At 38.4% G+C, this 26,946-nt stretch overlaps 2 protein-coding genes and 1 long non-coding RNA gene across 3 annotated transcripts; 2 read left to right on the top strand and 1 right to left on the bottom strand.

The window, feature by feature from the left end:
• The first annotated feature begins 274 nt into the window (after window positions 1-274).
• Window positions 275-8,939, top strand: LOC143862394 (epoxide hydrolase 1-like). The gene is made up of 3 exons (XM_077373469.1): window positions 275-787; window positions 5,699-5,937; window positions 8,307-8,939. The coding sequence occupies exons 1-3, from the start codon at window positions 344-346 to the stop codon at window positions 8,551-8,553; spliced, it is 930 nt and encodes a 309-aa protein (XP_077229584.1). The 5' UTR covers window positions 275-343; the 3' UTR covers window positions 8,554-8,939.
• A 2,597-nt stretch (window positions 8,940-11,536) lies between these two features.
• On the top strand, window positions 11,537-17,927 carry LOC143862311 (epoxide hydrolase 1-like). The gene is made up of 4 exons (XM_077373367.1): window positions 11,537-11,737; window positions 12,160-12,514; window positions 15,770-16,008; window positions 17,387-17,927. The coding sequence occupies exons 1-4, from the start codon at window positions 11,625-11,627 to the stop codon at window positions 17,631-17,633; spliced, it is 954 nt and encodes a 317-aa protein (XP_077229482.1). The 5' UTR covers window positions 11,537-11,624; the 3' UTR covers window positions 17,634-17,927.
• An 8,322-nt stretch (window positions 17,928-26,249) lies between these two features.
• Window positions 26,250-26,939, bottom strand: LOC143862258 (uncharacterized). Its single transcript, XR_013240245.1, has 2 exons — window positions 26,632-26,939; window positions 26,250-26,466 (listed from the first exon to the last, which is right to left on the bottom strand). It is a non-coding gene; the product is annotated as an uncharacterized LOC143862258 (long non-coding RNA).
• Window positions 26,940-26,946: the final 7 nt, after the last annotated feature.

Genomic DNA, 26,946 nt, shown 5'->3' with positions numbered 1-26,946 from the left:
TGCAAAACGCCGTTTTGAGGGTTTCAAACGGCGTTTCAAACGGTGGCTGCGCACCCAAACACTCCCAAACGGCCGTTTGGCCCCAAAACAGTGTTTCAAACGCCAAACGGTGTTTTAAACGGTACCCCAAACACGCAAGCTATCAATGACAACAAGCAATCTAAGGACAACCTTCGTATTCAAGGTAGATTATCCTCCAATCAAATCCCCAACAATTCTTTCCCCTTCCTTTCAGCAATCTATCAATAAAGACACAAAAATCCCCCCCCCCCCTTTGCAGAGACAGAGAGAGAAAGGTAGAAAAAAAAAAAAAAAAAAATTGGAGGGAGGAATAGAGCATAGGATGGTCAGGGTTAATGGCATAAAAATGCACGTTGCAGAGAAAGGCCAAGGCCCAATAGTCCTCCTCCTCCACGGATTCCCCGACCTCTGGTACTCATGGCGCCACCAAATTATCGGACTCTCGGCCCACGGTTACCGGGCCGTGGCTCCCGACCTCAGGGGCTATGGTGACACAGACTCACCTCCTTCTCAGTCTCGTTACACAGCCTTTCACATATTTGGTGACCTAATTGCCCTAATTGAAACCCTAGGGCAAGATCAGGTGTTTGTTGTGGGCCATGATTGGGGTGCTCTTATTGCTTGGTATCTCTGTCTCTTTAGGCCTGATAAGGTTAAAGCTGTTGTTAATCTCAGTGTTGTATTTTGGCCAAGGAACCCTGAAAGGAAGCCCCTACCCAGCTTAAGGGCGGCCCTTGGTGATGACTATTACATTTGCAGATTCCAGGTTCGAACTTCTTATTCTTTCTCTTTGTTTTGTCTTTAGATTGATAAGTAGAAACATGAATTAGAGACTGATTCTGATTTTTTGTGATTTTTTGGGTGTAAGTCTAAATAGTCTGTACGGCCCACACTATGGGATGATCCAAACCGTCCATTTGATGTGCCATAACAGAAACAAGTTGTGCCCCAAAAATCATTTGCATGGGATTTATAGATGTTTTCATAATATGCAATTTCTCTATAAATGGGAGGGCTGACACTTAGGTTGATCCAAACCGTCCATTTGATGGGCCACATCGTAAATAGGTTGTGCCAAAAAAAAAATAATTCATTTCCATAGGATGGTCCCAACCCTCCAATCTATAGAGGTTTTCATAATATGTAGTTATTCTATAGATGGGCGGGCTAGGATCATCCAATGGAAATGATTTTTTTTTTTGGCACAACATGTTTATGTTGTGGTCCATCCAATGGACAGTTTGGATCATCCTAGGGTGTGGCCCGTACAGTACTTTTTGGGTTTCAATCTTTTATGTGTATAAGATGAGACTGATTCTGATTTTTTTCTTTTACCCTTTCTTTCTTGTTAGGTGTCTATCATGATTTAACTTGATTCAACTATGCATTGCATTGAACCCTTTCTTTCTTTTTAGGTGTCTATCCCTTCTATTATATGTTTTGCCCTTCTCTGTTATTGGATTTCTATCTTTTATGTATATAAAATGAGAAAATTATTTGACACTTTGGGTGGTTGGGAGAGTTTTTATGTTGCTAAGTGTACTGTACTGGAATGAGTTTTGCTTATTTTGTTCGCATTTTGCATATGATTTGGGTATTTTTGTACTTTCCTCAACCCAAAATGCTGTGGGATGTTTGGTGTTCTTGTAGAAGCACGGGTACTCTCCGGAGGCCCACGCACCCTTGTCGGGTGCGTGTCGGGTGCGGGTGCTCTTGGGTACTGTTTGGGTGCGTACCCGGTAAGCACCCAAACAACAAACAAAACGAAAATCCAGTTTAGGGGTTTGGGTACGTGTCGGGTGTGCTTGGGTGCGCACCCGGTTCAACTTAAATTTAAAATTACAGATTTACAATAGAAGGGTTGTCCCAATTAACAAAGGGGGTGAATACATCAAAATATCTATGATATGTGTAGGGAAATGATATCAACACTCCAATGTTTTAAGATCACACTCTATTAGCTTGTCTTTAGTATTTAAAAGGGTGTCAACAGGTTATTACAGTTCCCAAAAAGCTCTCACAAGCCCATTAAATACTAAAAGACAAGCAAGGAGAGCGCGGATATCAAAACAGTGAAGTGCTGATATCATTTCCATATATATATATATATATATATATATATATATATGAGGAAAATGATTGTGAGCTTGAAGCTCATATAGCTTGTACGTGCTTGAGGGCCCAAAAATGGAGGGCAAAATGGACAGACACCGTTTGGCACAAATCTGCCCATTTTTGCCCTCCGCTTTTGGAGGGGTTAGGATGATCCAATGGAGCTGATTTTTGGTACACACCCTATATATATATATATATATATATATATATATATATATATATGTGGAAACTGTTGGTGAGCTTAAGCTCACCAAACTTATGGTGAGCTAGCTTGCCCAATCACATGGGTCCCACATTTTGGGGAGTGATCCAAACCATTCATTTGCAAGGCCTTATCATAGATAGGGGGTGTACCAAAAATCAGCTCCATAGGATCATCCTAACCCCTCCATTTGTGGAGGACAAAAATGGGGCAGATTTGTGTCTGTCCATTTTTGTCCTCCACAAATGGAGGGGTTAGGATGATCCTAGGGAGCTGATTTTTGGTACACCCCCCATCTATGTAAGGGACTTTCAAATGAATGGTTTGGATCATCCTAACAAAGTGGGCCCCCATGTGATTGGGCAAGCTAGCTCACCATAAGTTTGGTGAGCTTAAGCTCACCAACAGTTTCCTCATATATATATATATATATATATATATATATATATATATATATGTATATATAAAGGAAAAGGATTGTACGCTCGACCGTACCTAAAGTTAGGTACGGTAGAGTGCCAAATCACATGGGTCCCCCATTTTTGGTGGGCATCTAAACCATTCATTTGCAAGGCCCCATCATAGATAGGGTGCATACCAAAAATCAGCACCATTGAATCATCCTAACCCCTCCAAAACTGGAGGCCAAAATGGGCAGATTTGTGGACAAACACTGTCTGTCCATTTTGGTCTCCACAAATGGATGGGTTAGGATGATCCTATGGAGCTGATTTTTGGTATGCACCCTATCTATGATGGGGCCTTGCAAATGAATGGTATAGATGCTCACCAAAAATGTGGGACCCATGTGATTTGGCACTCTACCGTACCAAACTTTAGGTACGGTCGAGCGTACAATCTTATTCCTCATATATATATATATATATATATATATATATATATAGAGAGAGAGAGAGAGAGAGAGAGAGAGAGAGGGAAATGATTGTGAGCTTGAAGCTCATATAGCTTATATGAGCTTGAGGGCCCAAACACATGGGTCCCACATTTTTTGTGGTGATCCAAACCATTCATTTGCAAGGCCCCATCATAGATAGGGAGTGTACCAAATATCAGCTCCATTGGATCATCCTAACCCCTCCAAAAGCGGAGGGCAAAAATGGGCAGATTTGTGCCAAACGGTGTCTGTCCATTTTGCCCTCCATTTTTGGATGGGTTAGGATGATCCTATGGAGCTGATTTTTTGTACACACCCTATCTATGTAAGGGCCTTTCAAATGAATGCTTTGGATCATCCTAACAATGTGGGCCCACATGTGTTTCGGCCCTCAAGCTCATAAAAGCTATATGAGCTTCAAGCTCACAATCATTTTCTTTATATATATATCCCGTGAAGTGCTAATATTAGATTTTGGTGAAGTAATATTAGAATTTGGTGATGTTATTGTTATTTGATTGTTCTCCAATTAAATTGTCTGAATTCTTTAACAAAAATATTTAATTTTTTAATTTTTATAAATATATAATAAAATATAAAACATATTATATTCAACGTACCCGTATCCTTTTTTTTTTTAAAATCACGTATCCACGTACCCATATCGTGTCATACCCGCACCCGTATCCGTGCTGGCTTGGAAATTGTTCTTAATCATTGAATGTGAAAAATATGACACCCTTTGCCTGATGGATGATTATGTGCAAGAAGTTTTGGATATTAATATCTTGTAGTCTAGATGGATATTTCTTCGCTGAAATGGTACAATAGATGCATCTTCATAGTTTCATTCTCTTTTTATGAACGGTGGTGTTGTTTTTTAGGGCTCCTCGGTTTTAGCTTGAGTTTGTGAATGCTACTGGACAGTAGGGTTTGTTTCTTTGTTATGTCCATACAGTGGAACCTGTTTGAGGTTAGATATGGGGTGTGTTTATATCCTTCAATCTTTAAAGAACGATATCTATATGGATCAACCTTGTGGTTGTGAATACTCACTTAGCCGAAAATTAGGGCGCAGATCGATGAGTCATCTAATGGAACAAATCAATGCCCAAATGATTCATTTGAGATTATAACGTACCCACTTGGTTCTTGACATGCTCAGAAGATGTCTAGTTAATCAGAGTGTAATGCTAATTTCTAATCCTAGGAGAGAAACATATTGAGAAAGGGGATGATTACTGATTAATCACCTTATATGAGATTAATCTCTATGAAGATATCACAGTAAATGCTCTATGTGAGGTGGTCTTCCGGGCATGTTAAACTTTGAAGCTGGAAGTCAACCTATGAGAACCCCACAAGCCTATAAAATATCCCCAGATCCTTGATACGGCAAAACAACACAACTCCCTTTGTCTCCGGAGCTTAAAATCTTCCATGAGTCTCGAGGCGTTTGAGGTGTTTGTCATCCCTTCAAGCCAATATAAATCTCTGTTCTATCATTGCTGAACTTGCAAGGTGTTTTTCACCAATAGGTTGGCTCTCATGAAGCTCAATTGCTCATTTAGAGAGTTGATATTGCAATTTTCTTCCAACTGGGATTCTCTTTTTGAGGGGTTTGATTTTATTAAACTTGCATGGTGAATAAGAACCCGCTTTATTGAGTTCATTCTAGAAATTCCACTTCTTTATTTTGTCGTTTGAATTGAACAATAAATGAGGGACTGCTTGAATAGAGTCTCGTAGATGTTCTTGGGTAGGATCTTTTCTTGTCGATGATAGAAAAAATAACATGCTTAACATGATTGAGATCAGTTTTGATCACAGCATACGGACTGAAGAAAATCAATAGGCATGATTGATACCATCTGAGGTAAAAAATTCAATGATGTATTTATTGATTACACATGAAGGCCATGTATTGTGTCATAAAGGAGTCAATCAGAAACTCTTTTGACTCGGCTGATTTAGGGAAAGATTGACTCCGCCAGCTATTGACTCCGCATCTATAACCTTCATGGTACAACTCATGTAAATACAAAATAGAGGAGAAAAGGTCCAAAACTTTTGTGTGCAAATCGCATAGAATTTGGTATTATCTAACAACTTTTTTTTGTTGTATGTAGTTTCAGTCTTATAAATATGGATCACTCCAATGAAACAGAAGTTCATTTTTCAGTAGCTACATCCCAACAGAAGTTCATTTTCCAGTAGCTACATCCCATTCCTTCAGTATAGTTCTTTGGTTTTGAATTAGCTAAAGCCATATTTATAAACACTCTCATCTGGCATTAAAAGCCATAAAATATTGAGACTAAGTTGACTAGTTGTGCCATTATGCTTTGTTGCTTCCTTCTAATTCTAATGCCTTTCTATGCTAGTCTCTGTAGGTGATGATTTTCTTTTTCCTCCAATAAACAATGATTTTCTTGCTAACAAATTTTAGTTAAATTATCTTGTAGGAGCCTGGAGAAGCAGAAGCGGAGTTTGCTTCCGTTACTACTGCAGAGGTAATCAAGATATTTCTAACGATTCGCGACCCAAGTCCCTTAATGATGCCTAAAGGAAAGATGAGAGATTTGGCTAGTAAAGAAATCACCTTGCCTTCTTGGTTGTCGGAAGAAGACATTAAATATTATGCCAACAAATTCATCAAGACAGGCTTCACAGGAGCACTTAACTACTACCGTAATCTCGATCCGTATGTTATCTCAACCTTTGATTTATTTGAAAACTAGTGCCTCTGAAACACGACTCAAATAAATAGTAATCCAATTTCTTCCATTTCCTGAATGAAATTCTTTTTATGGAGGAAGTTTGGGGCGCATGTAGTTTGAATAACTAGGTTTTGATTTATTTTCCTTTTAAAAATGTTTTCTTCCATAATTATTAGTGATTGAATTAGTGTACATATAACCATGTCAATTTTCGGGTATAGGTCATAGTTGTTTAAATATGAAAGTAAAGATTATTAGCTTGACATTTTCATCACAAGTTGCCTCGTGCTGAACCAAAAGTCATTGGACAATGGGTGTAAGTAACATATTGAAGGATGAGGCATTAGCATGCTCACTACAAATCAACTGTGTTGTTGAAGATGTGTCAGTGGAGATGATGTTTGAGAAACAAAACATACACTGGGGAGGGATGCCAACTCTCCCAGGGTTTGGGCGTTCAGTTGGACCACCTACCAAGACAAAATCCTCACGGTGGGCCACTTGCACAATCGCCAAATGCTTATCATTGACCACCGCGCTCTGTGTGGAGTCAGGTGAGTCAATGGTTCATATGCTCCTTCATTGTAGGTTTTCTAGAGAGGTATGGAACAAGGATCTCAGGAGATTCGATTTGGTTTGGGTCTTTCTGGATCGGTTAGTTGATCTCTTGGAGTGCTGGTTCTTTATCCCTTGGCGGAAGAAAAGGGAAGATTCTTTGGAATGTTGTTCTGTTGGCCGCTACTTTGACACTGTGGAAGGAAAAAATGGTAGGGTCTTCAAAGGATTGGTTAAGAGTTCATAAATTATCTTTTCGAAGGTGATTATGGGTGAAGATCCTTCCTTCTTTCAGGCTCATTTCTGCCTACGATCTTTGGATTGGGTGGAGAGAGATCTAGCAGCAAGCATGCTGATGCACCTATCCCGGGGTGGTCTACTTCTGGTCCAGGCCAGTTGAAGCTCAAATTTGACGGATCTAGCATGGGTAATCCAGGGCCAACAGGATTTGGTGGCGTTCTTCGAGACGAGAATGATTTGACCAGTTGGGCCTTCTTGGATCCTCTTGGAATCTTCGATTCAAATGAAGCAGGCGTGAAGGCAGTTCTTCGGGGTATCAAGATTATAGAACCGAGACTTGAGTAGATTGATCGTCGAGGGAGACTACATATTATCCGGTGGGTTGATGATTTGATGGTCTACGATGAAGAGAAGGCTTCCATTTCTCTCTAGCACATTAGGGATCGGCTAATTGTGATGCCGGCACAGTAGCTAAGAGGGATTTGGACAGAGATAGATAGAAGAATTTTTTTTCTCCCTTCTTGAGGGCATTCTTTTTCCATTGTTTCGCTACTTCTCCTGTGCATCTTTCTTATGTACCGCTCGGTCATGGGTTTCCTCCTCATTTTCTGTTAATAAAATCATTTTCATCATTAAAAAAAAGAAAGAGATGTCCATCATTCAAAATATAAATGAGAGTTGTTGGAGAGTTGTAGTTGATCAGTCAAAACTTAAGTTAGGGCTGGTGTCAATTGTGCCGTTGAAGATGTGTTACTGGACATGAAGTTTCAATGGAAAAATAGATAATGAGGAGGAGTTCTCCATTTGGTAAAAGTTGAAAAATGTAATGGTAGTTTTGGACGCGTAATCCTTATGTTGAAAGAAATCCTAAAGTAAGAAATTTCCTCAAAAAACTAATGCGAGGAGATGAAGAGCCTCGTAGATTCTAATAACATCAACATGCTGTTGTTTTTTTTATAACTAATGACCTTCATTGGAAGCAGCAAAATGGCTCTCAAGAATACACAAATTTTGGCGTGCCAGAGATTCCTCGGTACAAAGCTATGTTCTTGAGATACCTTAGCGAGAGAGAACCAGCCACCTCAATTTGCCCCTCAGAAGACGGAATCATCATCAGTAACATTAACATCATTTTCATCAAGATACCATTTAGCTTCAATAATGATTTGGTTTTTATACTTCACAACTATTATTAAATCTGTAGTTGTACTGGTTTCAATCTCTCATTCTAAATTTCTAAAATGAGTGTGTTTCACTCCAATGAAAACATGAGCTATAATCAACATATGTAAAAAATAGTGCGAACTAAATCTGAAATAGACGAAAAGGAGACGACAAAACAATAAAATGATTGAATTCTCAATTAGAGTGAGCAAGTTAATTCTGCTATTCACTGAAAATTTGAGTATGCTTTATCTTCATAGAGAATGCTGTATCATAATGATAAATATAGTTCTTCATTTGAAGTTTTGCTCAAGATGATCTCAAGTCCCTCCCATCTTTCCTTTCAGTGTCTCAATCTCGCTAACGACTTTTATTTTTTGTGACTAATGTGCAGAAACTGGGAACTATCAGCTGCATGGACGGGGGCGCAAGTGAAAGTTCCGGCCAAGTTTATTATCGGAGATCTTGACCTTAACTATCATACGTCAGGTGCCAAGGACTATATACACAAGGGGGGTTTCAAAAAATATGTACCTTTTCTGCAGGAGATAGTTGTAATGGAAGGAGTGGCTCACTTCATCAATCAGGAAAGAGCAGATGACATCACCATGCACATTTATGACTTCATTCAAAAGTTCTGATCAGCTTTGCTGATTCTCAGCTCTGTGTTTTGGTAAATTGGCTGTGTAGAATTCAAATAAAATGGTGGGCCCCACCCTATTCATGGGTCTGGTAGAGATAGGGCCTCCACCCAATCAAAACCTATAGTGTGAAATCGTAGGGTCCACCCCATAGAAACATGAAGTGTAAAGCGGTGGCCCACTGGCCCCATCCCATAATAACATGAAGTGTAAAATGGTGGGCCCTACAAGGAAAGAAAACTATGAACTATAACTAATTTTCAATGAGACCAATTTGTGACTTGGTTGGCTATTACAAATTCTGCCTTGTCTGTATAAACGTATAGCATTTCTTCGGTTCTCTTTGGTTGTCTCTTGATGGATGAATAAGGAAGTGATTTTGTTAATTCTTAGTGATTAAAAGTATTTATTCAGTAGACGATTGACTGTTTACATCTTGTATTATAAGATACATAAGTGCTGTTGAGACTCATCGCCGACTCTCCATGGCGTCAGAGGGGTCGGGCGACGCAGTGCAGGCCGGTGCACCTTCACATGGTTTAATGTTGGTAGTTTATAATTTTGTTTAGGAGTATGGTTTCTAATTTGGGTTTTATGATTAGCTAGTTTTTAAAAGATTGGAGTTTAGTTGTTTTAGGAAACTTAAGTGGTTTTCGAGTTTTTTTAGCAACGTAAAATTCCCATGGGAAAATTCCAAATATGACCTGATTGTAAAAACTTTGACATGCTAAATCATATTAGATTACGGGATTTGCTAGGGACCATCGCGGAAGGCATTTCGCGGTTTTGTCTTATTCATTTAATTCTTTTGAGGTGGCTGCTCTCTTTTGCAACAGCCGGTCCGCGAAATGCCTTTGGCAATGGTCCCTAGCAAATCTGTTAGATTACACACGTAAAGCAATGAAAATAAGATTAATATTTTAAGTGGTTCAAAAAGATTACCTACATCTATATAAGAGTTCATAACTTCCTTTATAAAAGAATATACGAAGATTGTAATCAGATTAAACTAAATCCCAAACCCAATCTTCTCCTCCCTAACCCAAAGATCAAACTGTTAGTGATTTTGGATTTTCAAAATCATGTATTAATGTTTTGGAAAAAGTTTTATAAAAAACGTTTGGGAAAAAGAAAATGTTTTCTTGGAAAAATTTGCTTTTACAAAAGGATGTAGAAGTGTAGTTGAAAAGATAGTCCCGTACCGGATGAGAGAAAAGAAAGAGAAGAGCTTATAAAGCACTACACTTTTCTATTACTTGTTTGATTGCACATTGGGTTGAACCCATGGTTGGACCCGCGGGACGGTGCAACGCACCGCGCGGCGTGGGCAATGGGCAATGGGCAATGGGCAATGGGCTATAGGGCGCATAGTGGCGCTTTTTTAGGCGCACTTCGCACGTACGCAACGTCGCAAGGAGCAATTGGAGCCTTTAATTTTTCCAGATTTGATCTGCATCGTTGGATCAAGATGAAGGTGGACCGGTTGGATGGGTGTGGGCCAAATGGTTCGTAAGCCCATCAAGCCGACCGGTTGGGTTGGGCTTTGGTTCGGGCCTAACGGTTGGCCCAACGGGCCCATAACTCCAACGGTCAAAGGGTGTGTTCAAATGGGTTGTGTCCCTTCCCCCAACGGTCAAGTGCCAAGGGGGTGCGATCCACACCATAGATGGTTGATCTAACGATGACTGGGTTGGAGAGAAGTTTTACTCAAACCAACAGTCACATCTAGGATCGAACAGGACCGTTCAATATCAATGGGTGCGATCTAACGGTCAGATTTCAAACATTCTGGAAAGGTGCCCTGTAGAGGTGTTTTTCACAGTGAAAAGACACCAGGTGGTCTATAAAATGTGCAGAATTGGGTCATTTCAAACAGAAATCGAATTGGCAATTCTGACAGACTTTACACTCTCTTCTACACTCCTACAAAAATCCCCAAGTATTTCTACATACTGTTTTTCTTTTGTTTACTGTTCTAGATACTGTTTTTCTGCAGAAACAGAATCTAGAGATTTCTCTAAGGCTTGAAATTTCGGAAGGGTATTTCGGGTTTGATTCCGCTAGTGCTACGCGTCATCAAATATTAGTAAGGCTTCCCTACTAGGCTTCATTGTATCTTGGAGGCAATTCGCGGATCCCCTTTGCACACTACTAGTGGGGGTGAATCTTGTCTTAAGGAAAGTGATATCACGCCTTGAAGCAACAAGTTTCTGTTTTATATCATCAACAGTACCCTCAACAAGTTTTTCCAACAAACCCCATGGTCTACGCAGCGTTTAACTGAATCTCTTTCTACTTCCCAAATATCTTTACTTCAACGAATGGAAATTCAAGGGACTGTTCCTACAAGTCTACAACAACCCAAAGTGGAGGAATGGTCTAGGTTGCCTAAAATTCATGAAAACTCTATTCAGAGAAAGTCAATAAGGATCCTCTTGGAATTTCCTAAGTTCCCTCCACCTTAGGTTCTCCTCCCCATTAATTCAATAACATGGAGGGCATGGACTAGCTCAAAATGAGCATTCCAACAAAAAGCCAACCGAGAGACATTTACCCATGCTTTTGAAAAGCAAGTGGCACTGGGCCTCTTTAGAAATGTAATTCATCCACAAGTAGCAACGTGAGGGACAATTCAAGAGCGTAGGTCTAGGGCCACCGTTCTTAAGAGATGCTGAGTATGTGGACATAAATGTACTCTCTCACAAGCATTTAATTAAACACCAATAAGCTTCACTGGAGGATTTAACTATTACCGTAATTTCGATCCGTATGTTATCTCAACCTTTGATTTATTTGAAAATTAATACCTCTGAAACATGACTCAAATAAACAGTAATGCAATTTTTTGTAGGCCAACGTTCTTCTCAGATTGTGACAACCAATGTCAATGTTGAGGGGCCCATCCAATAATACGAAACATAAAGATTCTTACCCCTTCCTTTCAGTAATCTTTTTTTTTGAAGAAAATTCCTTTCAGTAATCTATCCCCAACAAGACAAAATTCCGCTATGTAGCTTCTACAAAAGCCCATAAACCAAAAAAGATGAACTAACAAAGAGATAGAGAGAAAAATGGGAGGTGGAATAGAGCATAGGATGGTTAAGGTGAATGGCATAAACATGCACGTTGCAGAGAAAGGCCAAGGCCCAATTGTCCTCCTCATCCATGGATTTCCCGAACTCTGGTATTCTTACAATTTTTATAACCAAAGTTTGGTTTGGATTAGCCAAAGATCAGTTCGCCTTATATCTGAATTATATTATTTAAGACCCAGTTCATTTCAGATTATGACAACCGATGATGGGCCTCCAAACTTATTATTGGGCTCAAAATTACATTAATTTTGAGTCCAATAATCAGCCTGGTGCTCAAAATCAGTTATCATAATCTCAAACGAACAGGGCCTTAGTTCGCGATTATATCTGTGTTATATTATTTAGGGCCCTCTTCATTTTAGATTGCAAGAAGTGAGAACTGATGATGAGCCCCCAAACTTATTATTGGACTCAAAATTGATCAGTCTGGGGCTCGCCATCGGTTATCATAATCTCAAATGAACAGGGCCTTAGTTCGTTATTATATCTGAATTATATTATTTTCCAACAGGTATTCATGGCGCCATCAGATCATGGGCCTCGCGGCCCGTGGCTACCGAGCCGTGGCTCCGGACCTTCGGGGCTACGGCGAGACCGATGCACCTCCTACTCAGTCTAGTTACACTGTTTTTCACATAGTTGGTGACCTAGTAGCCCTGATTGAAACCTTAGGGGAAGATCAGGTGTTTGTTGTGGGACATGATTGGGGTGCTTATATGGCTTGGTTTCTCTGCCTCTTTAGGCCTGATAGGGTTAAAGCTCTTGTTAATCTTAGTGTTGTATTCATACCAAGGAACCCTAAATGGAAGCCTGTACAGGGCTTAAGGGCAGTACTTGGTGATGACTATTACATGTGCAGATTTCAGGTTCAAACTTCTTCAACTTCTTCTCTGTTACAGTTGTTTTTTCCTATTTTGCTGATTTCTATTCCCTATTTTGCTTCGGGAAATGTTATCAGCACAGCCATAATTTGATACTTGCGCAATCCCAACAGTCTTTTCTTCTTTAAGTGATTTGTGTGAGCTTTTTGGGAAATGTAATAACCTTTTGACAGCTGTATTAATACTAAAAAGACAAGATGGTTTGTGAAAACAACAAAATATGGTAGTGCTGATATCATTTCCCTTTGCTTTTTCTAATTTCTATGACATTTAGATGGGGCAGTGATAACACACCTTTGCTTTTTCTTCTTCTTCTTCTGTCTCTTTCTTCAATCTTTTATGGAGATTGATAAGCATAAATATGAATTAGAGACTGATTCTGATTTTGTGATTGTTTTCTTTTATAGTTTCTTTTTTGTTAGGTGTCTATCCTTTCTATCTTTTGGCCTTCCCTGTTATTAGGTTTCTATCTTTTCTGGCCGTTTGGATACATGGATTTTATAATCCTGGATTTTGCAACCTAAAACTGAATTTTATAAGTGAGAATCTAGATTTTATAAGCTAAGCTGGGATTGAACATGCGACCTCTAGGTTGAGATACAAAGCCACAACCATTGAGCTACAGATCCAACCCCTAAAACCTAGATTTTACAATCCCGGAAATGCATAAGCCAAGCTTTAACTTATAAAATCCAGATTTTAGCTTGTAAAATCCAGGATTTTACAATCCTAGATTATAGAATCTTTGTTTCCAAATTGCCCCTTTATTTATATAAGATGAGAAAAATTTGACCCTTTGGATGGTTGGGGAGTTCTTATGCCACTAAGACTTAGTCACAATCCATTCAAATCCCTTATCGATTGGATTGGATCTGGAGCGTTCTTCAGATTCCACCACCCGTGTCTCAGTCTAGGTCTTTTTCAAATCGGACCGTCCACCAAAGTGTCCTAGCGGGTCCTTTTTTTAATGGCAGTAGGTGCTTCTTTGTAAGATCTCACATCAGAAAGGGAGGTGGGTCCTTTTTTTAATGGCAGTAAGTGCTTCTTTGTAAGATCTCACATCAGAAAGGGAGGTGGGTCCTTTTTTTAATGGCAGTAGGTGCTTCTTTGTAAGATCTCACATCAGAAAGGGAGGTGGTTCGTAGTGAGTATGGGTACGCCATAGGAAGGGTAGATAGGATATTCTGTCATAAAGCAAATGTAATCTTGACTATATACGAAATACTTATGCAATTGAATATGTGAAAACTACCCTGAGTTATTTGAAGGTCCAATCTCATCCTAATCTACTTGGTTAAAATATGATCTGTGATTTTGTTAAAGATCGTCATTTTGTGCTTTGTATGTTGAGATAATACTGGGTAACAACATTAATTTGCAGAAAACTATGAAGACCCAAGTAAAAAGAAGGTAGTTGAATTTCGGTTAAGGGGGTAGAATGTAAAGACCGACCCGACTTGGGTCTTTACTGTTATTAATTTTTACTTTTTTAGTAAACATTCTACATAAATCCCTCTTGATCGACAGCCCTACATGCCCGATCTAAAATTGGAGCATTTAGGACCGTCGGATCAAGCATGATACGGGAAAACAACACTTCAACTCCACTCTTGGTCTCCATGGCTCAAATTCTTCCATGAGAGTGGAGGCTTTTGAGGGGTTTGTCATCCCTTCAAGCCATTATAAATCTCTGCTCCATATTTGTGAACTTCTGAGGTATTTATCACCTCACCTTCTTCAATATACTGGCCTCTCATGAAGCTCAGTTGCTCATTTAGAGAGTTGATATTACGATTTTCTTCCAATTGGGATTTTCTTTTGAGGTGTTTGATTTTGTTAAACTTGCATGGTGAATAAGAACCCTCTTTCTTGAGTTCATTCTAGAAATTCCACTTCTTTATATTGTTGTCTGAATTGAACAATAAATGAGGGACTGTTTGAATGGATTCTTGTAGATGTTCTTGGATAGGATCTTTGCTTATTGATGATAAAAAAAATATCATATTTAACATGATTGATATCAGTTTTGATCCCAGCATACCATTCAAAAAAAAAAAAAAAGTTTTGATCCCAGCATACCAATTGAAGAAAATCAAAAGTCATGATTGAGGCCAACTGAAGTAAAAAATTCAATGATTTATATCTTGATTACGCTTGAAGGCTTAGTTCATTGCATCATAAAGATCATGCTTCCTGTATTGCATATTGTATCAAAGATGGAGAGGCCAAAAGGTTGAGAGAACAACTCAGAGGCGGAGGTTCCAGCTGCTCACCAGGGTATTAAGCTGTTGGAGAGAGAGAGAGAGTTCTTGGATAAAATTATCATTGAAGGTGATTCCCTAAATGTTATTCGATGGCTCAGGGGGTTCTCACTCCTTTCCTTGGAGATTCACCTCTCTTTTTTGACAAGATACAGGATCTTGTGGGGGACTTCTCTCCATCTTTCAGTCATGTCAGGAGATCGGCCAACAGGAAGCCAATAGTCTTGCTAAGGCAGGGGTCTACAAGGAATCCTTTGAAATGTTACTTTCTTCCCCATTAACTTTTTGTCCTCATATCTTTTCCTCTGCTCCATTGGGAGGAATCTAGGTCGTTTCTGTATCTTTTTCTCTATGTTTTGCATTTTCTTTGTTGTATCGACCATCTCGGTCTTGTTTTTCCTATCAATATAATCTCTTTACCATTCAAAAAAAAAAAAAAAAACTTAAAATGTTGATATGATTCGTTTTAACTTTAATTCAATGGCTGCAGGAAATCTGATCCATTTATCTGCTCTAATGCTAGATGTGCAAGTGTGAGGGGAAAAAATCAATAATTACTTACTAGATAGTGTACAGGATTCCAACGACTGTTTAAAAAATCCCCAAGTCTATCAATGACTTACCAGAGTCGACTTGGTTTTACCTTGGACGAGTACTTGCCCGAGCATCTTTATCATTTATGGTACCACACTTGTTAGTACAAAATAGAGGAGAAAAGTTACAAAAATTTTCTGTGCAAATCACATTGAACTTAGTTTCAGTCTGACAAATAAAACATGGATGTCACTCCAATGAAACAAGAGCTCATTTTTTAGTAGCTACATCCCATCTTTGGTTTTGAATTGGCTAAATCCATATTTATAGGCACTCTCATCTTGCATTAAAAGCCATAAAATATTGAGACTAAGTTAACTAGTTGTGCCATTATACTTTGTTGCTTCCTTCTAATTGTAATTGTTTGCTCTGCTATAACCTGTAGGAGCCTGGAGAAGCAGAAGCTGAGTTTGCTTCCATTAATACTACAGAGGTTATGAAAATATTTCTAACACTTCGCGACCCAAATCCCTTAATGATGCCTAAAGGAAAGATGAGAGATTTGGCTAGTAAAGAAATCACATTGCCTTCTTGGTTGTCGGAAGATGACATTAATTATTATGCCGACAAATTCAACAAGACGGGCTTCACTGGAGGATTTAACTATTACCGTAATTTCGATCCGTATGTTATCTCAACCTTTGATTTATTTGAAAATTAATACCTCTGAAACATGACTCAAATAAACAGTAATGCAATTTCTTCCATTTTATTAATGAAATTCTATTTATGGAGGAAGTTTCCACATGTTGTTTGAAAAATTAGGTTATGATTTATTTTCCTTTTAACATGTTTTCTTTCATTGAGAAAGAAAGCTGTGATACCCGGACAGTAGTGTATGCCCAACTTTTCATGTCATACCTATACTTGTATTAGATACTTCATTGAATCTTTTTTTTTTTTGAACGGTTAACCCCGGACAGTAGTGTATGCCCAACTTGTCATGTCATACCGATACTCGTATGAGATACTTCATTGATACTTATGTTGATTAAAGTAACCGTACCAGAAAGTAACTATCATATTTCAAATACATGGTATTCCATGCCATTCAAAAATAAAAATAAAAAAAAATCGTGTCACCCCATTCCAATTAACTATCACTCCTTTTCTTGTTAGTGTAGCATGTTTTCAATTATAATGGTAAGTCATATCGATGCTACTTCAAATTTATTACTTATTCCATCTAAAGATAAATATAGTTATTTTTTATGGTGTTTATTTACATATGTTTTGAGTCTTGTCTCATAGTATTGGGATATCCATACCCATACCCGTATCAGTGTCCATGGAAAATGTCGATTAACGTCTCAGTTCTAGTGTCTCTGTCTGTATAGTATTCCATATCTGGGTATCATAGAAATAAAGACCTAAGATGGCATAGTGATTAGACAATAAAGAATATTGGGGAGAATGTTTTGCAATGGACAACTAGAAGGAACAATATATTATGGAGAACATGAGATGTGTTGGAGAGTTGGTAGTTGACCAGTTAAAACTTAGTTAAGACTGTTGCGAATTGTGCAGCTGAAGATGTGTTAATGGACATGAAGTTTCAACAGCAAAATAGGTAATGGTGAGTTCTCCATTTCGTAAAACTTGAAGAGTGTAATGGGAGTTCTGGATGCATGATACACGTTGAAAGAAATACAGAAGTAAGATATTCTCTCAAAAACTAATGCTGAGAGATGAATAACCTCATAGATTGTAATAACATCAACATTCTTTTGTTTTTAATAACTAATGGCCTTCATGTTGTCATCCTTAGTTTCATAGTAATCATGGAATTTTGAGTAAAGAGTATGCTTTATCTTTATACACCCATGTTGTATCATAATGATGAATAGAGTTCTTCATTTGAAGTTTTGCTCAAGATGATCTCAGAGCCCCTCCCATCTTTGTTTTTGGTGTCTCAATCTCGCTAATGACTGTTCTTTTCTTCTTCTGGTCTTGTGAGAAGTTTGTTGATCGATCTCAAGTAACTTCTGTGACTAATGTGCAGAAACTGGGAACTATTAGCTGCATGGACTGGGGCACAAGTGAAAGTTCCGGCCAAGTTTATTATCGGAGATCAGGACCTTACCTATCTTATGCCAGGTACTAAGGATTATATACACCAGGGGCGTTTCAAGAAAGATGTTCCTTTTCTGGAGGAGATAGTTGTAATGGAAGGAGTGGCTCACTTCATCAATCAGGAAAAAGCAGATGAAATCACCATGCACATTTATGACTTCATTCAAAAGTTCTAATCAGCTTTGCTGTTTCCCAGCACTGTGTTTTGGTAATTTGGCTGTGTAGGATTCAAATAAAGTAATTGGCTATCCTAACTTTTGGGTAGGATGCTATTGGACAGAAATGGATCTGTGTGCTATTTCTTACTGTGGAAAGGTAGCAGCCTTACTGCTTTCTTCTGGTTCCGTAAAATTTGCCTTGTAGGCATCTGATGAAGGTTTTTCTTGAGTGAGAAATGTAGTAATTGTTTCGCTCTGAACAAAAGCGCTCAGATTTGTTAAAAAATAAGTAAATAAGGCTGTTTCCTTCAACGATTCTTATTGTGTGTTCGAAAAATCAGTGGTTTTAGCCACATGGAATCAAGCCCCTACAGAAACGGGCAGAATGGGCCGAGTTCTGCAAATGTCATTACAATTTATTTCTTTTTAAATCTTTCCATTCTACGCGATGAAGAAGCCACAGAAATGCTGCCCATGAGGGAATCATTGTATGACACTTATTGGGGCGTCTGCCTGTTTGGATGTGCGGCATAGACTCAGAGAGTGGTGGAATAATTAGTCAACAGATAGGAGACAGGCATTAGATTTGCCTGGAACTTAGCTCGGAGAATAGTGGTTAGTGTTTTGTTGTCAACCTTGTAGTGGTAGGGGATTTAATTACCGAGAGAGAGAGAGAGAGAGAGAGAGAGAGAGAGAGAGAGAGAGTACATCATTGCCAAGACATCCATGGAAAATCCCACCTTTTCTGTGGTTTTGGGCCTTGGATAGTATTGAGAGGAGACAGGGTGATCCATCATCAGACATGCCATGTAGGGCTGTTCATTCGGTTAAAACCAAACCGAATTAGCCAAAAGTAACCGAACCAAAATATTTCGGTTAGGGAAAAAAGATAACCGAAACCGAACCGAATTAATTTCTAACCGAACTTGAACCGAAACCGAAAAAAAATTTGGTTCTTCGGTTAGTTCGGTTATAACCAAAATTCCATAACCCAGAAGAGATCAAACTATCAGTCTATCCCCACCCAAATCTCACCCATCTTTAAACCCATCTCCCACACCACCAAGAAAAACCCAATTGAAACCAAAAACCAACAACAAAACCAAAACCCCAAATTCCATAACCCAAAAGAGATCAAACTATCCCCATGCAAATATCACGGATCAATATAAACCCATCTCCCATACCTTCTCTTCCTCTCTCTTCTCTTTTTATTTTCCCTCTCCTTCCATGTGGGTAGCCTACCTGATGATCCCTCGAAGTCATATCTCTCTCTATTCCATCTTTTTTTGATGATTTGGGTTCTTTGAACAAGGGAGAATAGAAGAGGGGTTTTGGATGATTTGGGTTTTTTGCTTCTCTATATTTGCCCTTGCTAGTTTGGGTTTGTTTTTTTGGAAGAAGGGAGAAAAACAGTAGTAGAAAAAATGGGTGTTTTCTTATGCTTCTCTCCCTTCTCTTTCTTTTTGCTGAGAGAGTCTTGCAGGCGACTCACGTGGGTTGTCATAACTTTCTTGGAAGATGTAAAAACAAGCCCATGGTTTTGAATAGACCAGCGGTTTTGGAGAAATGGTATTAGTGCTCGAAAGCTGCCAAAAGGCAAAAAGCATTTTGAATTTCACTAAAAACAAATGGGCAAAGATAAAAAAGGACAAACAAAAGAGCAGATTGAATCTTAACAAAAGCTACTATACGGTTAATCGGGTATAACCGATTTTTTTTAACAAAAACCGAAGCCGAAACCGAAAACCGAAATTGGTACAACTTGTTAACCGAAACCAAACCGAAGCATAAAAAAACCGAACCGAAATAACCGACCAAATTCAGTTCGGTCGGTTATTTCGATTTTTACCGTATAGTGAACAACCCTAATGCCATGCCTAACCAGGGGAATCTCCGGGGATTTTTTATTTATTTTTTGTGGAAAGGTAACAAATGTTTATTCCAAATTAAAAGATGATACAAGGGGGCAGCCCAAGAAGGCAGTACAACGATTCCCGGCACATGAACATAAATAAAAAGTAAAATCAAAAGACAGGAAAATTTCCATGTTTTAATAGCGACGCATTCTCACTTTGTCCTTTATCATATGATATCATATATGTAAAACGGAATCCTGGACGACGTGGGTGCGCCACGTGTCACTCCTTGTATACCACGTTTCCTTTTCTCACAAGATTCTCTGATAGGAAACAATCGATCTCGGATTGGAAAGCTTTGATTTTAGGATTTCGTGTTGATCTATCCAACTAGTATTTGCAAAATCACCAACACTTTGCTTCCTAAAAAATTTCTCATCTAAATCGAAGTAAAAGTTCTCACATTCCTAAAAACTCTCTCAAGAGACTTGCTTATTTGCTTCCTAAAATTTTTCTCATCTAATCCAATCACAGCCGTCCTAAAAGTTATCAACATCCCTAAAAACTCTCTCAAAGAGTCCAAACTATCTGTAATCGCAAATCCTCCTAACTTAATATGGCAATGTTATTGCGGAACAACAATAAAGAGATTTGGTACAATTCATCCTCCATTTCTTAATACGGTATTGTTCCATGTAAGATTATTGATTCAGGAGAAATGAGCACCAAGTTGGAGGTGGTTCTAAGGCGAGATTTGGTGTGGTAAGAGAGGGATTTTACCGATAAAAAAAGGTCTTCTAATTTGCATTCATCTACCTTTCCAATTTTCAAAGTACTTGGTCTCTAAAGTAAGTGGCCTTTGCCATATTTTCATGTATTTTCCATCATTAGGTTATGAATACCCTTCTCTGGTAGCATATATGCATCCAAAACTCATTGTGTGGCTACAAATATTTGATGCATCCTGAAAATGTGACATAAAATTCATCTGATTGACTAATACCAGGCTACATCTGATCGACTGATTTCATACTTCGGTGGTATTCAGGAAACAATTTGGGTCCATTAATAATTGAGGGTGATTCTACGAATGTAGTTGCACGGGCAAAGAATGTATCTCCTGGACCATGGGAACTTCACATAATTATTGTAGAAATTAGGGACCGGATTCGTATGATTTGCCCCAAAATTTCCCATCGAAGGAGGTCGGCAAATAACATAGCTGATCAATTGGCAAAAGAGGGGGCATTCTTGGAATCGACCGCTATAATCATACCCGACTTTCATTTGGAGGATGTTAATGGGTAGTTTTGGATGTATTCTTTTTGTTGTTCTATGCTTCTGATGTAATACTTGATGGTGACAACTTGTTCCTGGCTTGTAATTTTTATCATTAGTATTATACAGTCATCTTTAAAAAAATATATATGTCGCTGAATTTAATTATTTTTTCGTTATTCATGCAAACTTTAACTCTATCAGGCCCTGTTTGTTTTGAATTTTTGATGACCAATTGGGGCAATGGAATTGCAATTTGCACGCAATTACCTTTCTTCATTTTAGATTACAGCTACTGACACATGGTATCACATTACAAGACAAAAATAACATATGAGAGAATGCTCCATACAGGCATAAACATAAGAACATTCGTAAATTTCAACTTAAAAACAAGAAATTAGTGATTCACTTTAACTATCGAAGACCCAGTTCATCACTCAGAACTGGAAAAATAAAATAAAAGTACTGCTCATAGCATTGATCCAATCATTTGATGTTTATTAATTTTGTTTTTATTATTTGCTTCCTTTAGTTTGCAAGGATTATGCCCGGGATACATCATAGTATCTTTTTTTCCTATTCTTTATAAATTGTAAAAAATTTCCTATTTATATGGAACAAGTCTGGCTCTTTATCTTTCTCTTGCTTCACCCAACTCACTTGCATACCTGATAACACAGCTCCACTATCCATTGTCAACTTTTAATGTCTCTCGGTTTCTTTTTAATCTAAAATAACATCCACCACTACGTGAGTGCGCCATGTGGCACCCCAGTTTCCTTTCTCCACAGATTCACGATTAGAAAAAGTAGCTATTTAGATAAGAACAAGAGGAATACGATTAGAATTGGAGACTTAAGAAATGTTTTGTGCTTTAACAGTTTGTCTGAGAGAGTGATTAGCTATAGAGTAAACTAATGAAGCTTTATGACAAAAAAAATTGTAGGAAGTTTAGAGGCTTTTTAGGATGTTAATTGGATTGCTTTTTGGGTTTAACTTCCTCTCCTATGCACCTAAGATTAGAAGTTGGACGCAAGGTAGGCTTGGTATAGAGTTTTAAGGAAAGTTTTTAGGAGGTAGTTGAAAAGTTTGGCAATGTCTAATAGAAAATTTGCATTCATAAGGTTTAAATAAGGTTGGGTCACCCAAAATTTTCCACTTTACATGAGTATAGTTTCTTAAACACCATGTGCATCACACGGGGCTGTAGCTAGTTATTTAAGTAGTTGTCAAACGCTATTACAATTCCCAACAAGCCATCAACAACCAATTAAAAAGGAAAAGACAAGGTAAGTTTTTGTCCTGATCAAAATATCGTAGTGCAAATATCAGTAGCTTTTAATTAATTTATAAGGAAGGACCACTCAATTATGGTGGGACCTATGGCAATAGGTATGACTCAGTTTTGTCCACCAAATCAAAAGACTTGATCAATTATATCCAACATATAATTTAGCAACGTGGAAAATTCCCATGGGAAAATTCCAAATATGACGGGATTTGCTAGGGACCATCTCAGAAGGCATTTCGCGGTTTTGTCTTATTCATTTAATTCTTTTGAGGTGGCTGCTCTCTTTTGCAACAGCCGGTCCGCGAAATGCCTTCGGCAATGGTCCCTAGCAAATCTGTTAGATTACACACGTAAAGCAGTGAAAATAATAAACGCAATTAAGCACAAAAATAAGATTAGTATTTTAAGTGGTTCAACAAGATTACCTACATCTATATAAGAGTTCATAACTTCCTTTATAAAAGAATATACAAAGATTGTAATCAGATTAAACTAAATCCCAAACCCAATCTTCTCCTCCCTAACCCAAAGATCAAACCCCATAGTCTACGCAACGTTTAACTCAATCTCTTTCTACTTCCCAAATATCTTTACTTCTCTCTCCATTTCTCATCTGATCTCACATAAGTTATAAATTGAGTTAGGTTAAAACCATGATTTTAAAAGGTTTGTGGCCGTAAAGTCTCAGTATTGTTCAAAATGTACAGTGGGGTCTGCATCATAGGAAAATCCTACGGAAACCTCTATATCGGAGGGTTAGTATCATTCTATAGAAATGATTTTCCGGGTACAACTTAATTACATCGTGGCTTAACAAATGAACAGTTTGGATCATCCTATGTATGAAGTAGGCCTCACTGTAGGGCTTCACGTGCCACGGAGTATATAAAAAGATGTCTCTTTGATGGATGAATTAGATTTGATTAAAATTGTTGATTGTTGTTAATTCTTGGTGATTAAAAGTATTTATTCAGTAGCCAATAGGCTAACATGCAATTCATGTTTAGATTGTGTATTATACATAAGCACAATTTCAGTGGCTGTGATAGATCGAAATCTCGAAAGTTTCTAGAAAAGAAAGGCGTGGAAACACGAAGCAAGAGAAAAGCAGACATCTGATAATGAGAACTTATATAGTGCCCGACCGTCAAAACATAAAGGTGGAGAGAGAGAACCCCTCCACCCTTGATTTTCAATCCAGCAAAAGCAGCTTTTTTTTACTTTTTGCTGGATCGCAAATCAAGGGCGGGAGGGTTTGTCTCTCTCTGCCCTTTATTTTGACGGTCGGGCATCATATAATTTCTCGCGTAACACGTGAGGAGAAGAGGAAAGCGGTGATTTTTGGACTGTCAGGGGCAAGTAGGCGGTGAAATGACGGGAACTTAAAACATTCTCGCTTTTAGTATAGTAATGATAAGGACAATTTTCATACTAGGGGCAAGTAGGCAGTGAAATGACGGAAACTTAAACATTCTCGCTTTTAGTATAAGTAAGGATAAGTACAATTTTCATATTTGAACGCACTTTTAAAACGGAATCCATGTTAATTGAAAAAGTCCAAATGTCAGAATTTGGGATTAAGCATGTAGCTTATTCAACGAATGGAAATTCAAGGGACTGTTCCTACAAGTCTACAACAACCCAAAGTGGAGGAATGGTCTAGGTTGCCTAAAATTCATGAAAACTCTATTCAGAGAAAGTCAATAAGGATCCTCTTGGAATTTCCTAAGTTCCCTCCACCTTAGGTTCTCCTCCCCATTAATTCAATAACATGGAGGGCATGGACTAGCTCAAAATGAGCATTCCAACAAAAAGCCAACCGAGAGACATTTACCCATGCTTTTGAAAAGCAAGTGGCACTGGGCCTCTTTAGAAATGTAATTCATCCACAAGTAGCAACGTGAGGGACAATTCAAGAGCGTAGGTCTAGGGCCACCGTTCTTAAGAGATGCTGAGTATGTGGACATAAATGTACTCTCTCACAAGCATTTAATTAAACACCAATAAGTTAGCAAAACGTGTTTCGGCAAAAAAAAGGGGACGGCAAAAATTCGAGTGTAATACGGTACCGGTTCAAAAAAAAAAAAAAAAACACGTACTGAAAAAACTGGAAAGTTGCCCAAAAAAAAAGCGTTTAAAACATTTGCCTAACAAAACAGAGTTTTTTTCATCGTAAAAGTTTTAAACGAGTATTAAACGGCACACCAATAACACGAGTTCTTTTTTCAAAACAACGTCGTTTAAAACGGAGTTTTGCTAACTATGGGCTAGACTAATTCAGCTGAAGATCCCCCTTGCTTACACAAATTCAAGGTGTCTTAACACAACGGTAACATTTCAAAGGGTTTGGACATTTGCGATCTAACCATGGAGTACCCTCTTTTTTTTCATCTTCATGATGAACGTACTTGGAGGATGGATTGGCAATGAAAATCGAAGAAACCTGGTAATAGTCGTAGCCAATTTCTTCTTCTAACCCTCTATTACAAATGTAGGTGTCCAGTCTGTGCAATTAATTAGCTACTCCCCAAATGGTTTTCAAATGGTTTTTATACTTAACTTTTTATATCTTTGGAAACCATCAACACACTCAAAAATGTGTTTGAAAACCTATGACTTAAGCCCAAAGACCATGGCCCAAAATTCCTGAATTTGTAAAGTTAAAATGAAATTTTACACAGGGCTGGTCGACCGCGGCAAGGTAGTTGGAAATCCGGCACTTGCAAGAAAAGAGAGGGTTCTCTCGGTCGACCGCAGAAATGGTTCTATGGAATCAGAATCATTCCATCATGGGTTTGGACGGGCGACCACGATAGGGTTTTACGCTTAAATGTTGAGCGGACAGGTAGCCCTTGCCGGGCTACCGCCATGGGGCCGGTCGACCGCGACGGTAAGAAATTTGAAAATTAAAAAGGGCGCCCGATATGGCCGGATGACCACGGTGGCTCGGTCGACCGTGATAGTCGGGCAAACTAGCCGTTGGGGCTTGTGCAGGTTGACTTTTTAAACCCAGTTTTTTATAGTTTTACCCCCAAACGGTCATATTTTCAAATTAGCTATATATACATCATTATAACCTATCTAAACAAGCTTTTGAATATTTTAGAAAGATCAAATCCCATTTTTCTTTGAGCTAAAACCTTCTATCAAAAGCTAAACATCTTTGAACTTGATTTTTTACATTTTATCAAGAGGAACTCCTTAGGCTTTACATTTGTATCTTACCTTGGAGTGTTTGTGAGCAACAAAGTTTGTAATCCGCCTATCAAGAGCAAGAGAGAGTTCTATTTTTATTTTCTTCATTTGTATGAGAGGGTCTTCTCTTCGGCCCGTTAAGAAAGGTGATGACATAGAGATGATCTACTCTTCGGCCCGTTAACAAAGGTGAAGATATTGTAAGAGGGTGTGATCCCCCACCAAGGCTTCGTGTAGAGAGGGTTTGTTCCCTTTAAAGATTGGAGGAGTTGGGTGTACGGCTTCGAGATTTGCCCTTTGAAGAATCTCATTCTTTTAGTGGAGCGCCCCAAGAAGATAAACTTGGAAGAGTGGAGTAGGTCTTGTGATAGACTGAACCACTATAAATCTTGTGCCTTGTAGATGCTTTCTCTCCTCCTTTCCTTTGCACACTGTGGTGATTGGTAAACTTTAACATTTTCTTATATTTATGTTTTATTGAACAAGGGTTATGACAAATAGGCTTAAAGTAACATCTAAACCCTAGCTCTCATTATATTGATTTTTTAAACAAGGGTTAGATTAATTAGTGCTTAATTAGTAAATTAACTTTAATAATCCACCAATTAAGCCTAAAATTTTTAATTAACCAATTCACCTCCCCTCTCTTGGAGTGTCACACCTACATTTCAATTCATTTCCGCTGCAAAACATAGTGTAAAGGACTTGCAGCCGATCAAGAACTTGAGACTCTTATTACTTGAAAGGAAACTACAGTTAACGAACGGAGATTGATGGAACCAAAAACACAGGGTTTCTTTCCAATTGACAGGGCAACTGGATCTTACCGAGTTCTTCAAGATACACAAATAACTACTTACATTGGGGAAGATAAAAGGAGTCCAAGAAGCTGACATTTCACTTGGAAATTTGCTCCTAGAATACTCCAAGATGCACAATCTGCTGGAATTCTGTCCAAGAAGAAAACCCCAATTCTCTAATACAATGTTTTGTAAAAGTCTCCTAAAATGAAAGAAAACCCTCTATTTATACTAACCCTAGCTAACATAAAAGACAAAAACACCCATCATAAGACTATCACTTACATTAGCATTTGTTACAAGTGATAAAAAGAAATATCCCCCCAAAAAGAAATATCCTCCCTCTCCCCCCACAAAATTGCCCATACTCTTTGGCCGGTACCTGCTCGACATCATTTGTCCCCTCTTAACTTTCAAACCAAAGTCTGCAAAAAAAAAAGAAGAAAATGGATTTTGGTTGAAAAATATTGAGAATGATGCTTTTTTCTCTCAGCCTTTCTTCCTTTATCTTCACTCCCTATATCGGTAATAACACTCCTACTTATTCCTATACTTTCCTAATCTATGGTGCACAACCAAACACTACTTACCACTATTCTCAGAGGTAATTCCAGACAAATCCAATGCTCATCTCCTCCCTCTTGACTTCCACTACTCTCCAACCCTATGCCGTGCATCCAAACACACTGAATCTTTGCCTGTCTCCACTGTTCTCCGAATCAACGTATGTCTCTTCAATTCTCCCCCTCTCTTTCCAGCCTTCCTTCTCCACCCATATACTTGGGCTCCTAAATATTCCATGGTTGCCAAACATTTTTTTTCTCCATGGTTGCCAAACATGGCCTGACTAATTTGTTCGGTTTCCATCTCATCCGTAAAACCTGTTTTGATGCCTCTGCCTCGTC

The sequence above is a fragment of the Tasmannia lanceolata genome, unplaced genomic scaffold, assembly GCF_043159265.1.
Source record: "Tasmannia lanceolata isolate RefF3 unplaced genomic scaffold, GAP_Taslan_0.1 ptg000002l, whole genome shotgun sequence".
NCBI lineage: Eukaryota > Viridiplantae > Streptophyta > Magnoliopsida > Canellales > Winteraceae > Tasmannia > Tasmannia lanceolata.
The sequence above is the reverse complement of the archived record's forward strand: the minus strand, read 5'-3'. Positions and strand labels throughout refer to the sequence as shown.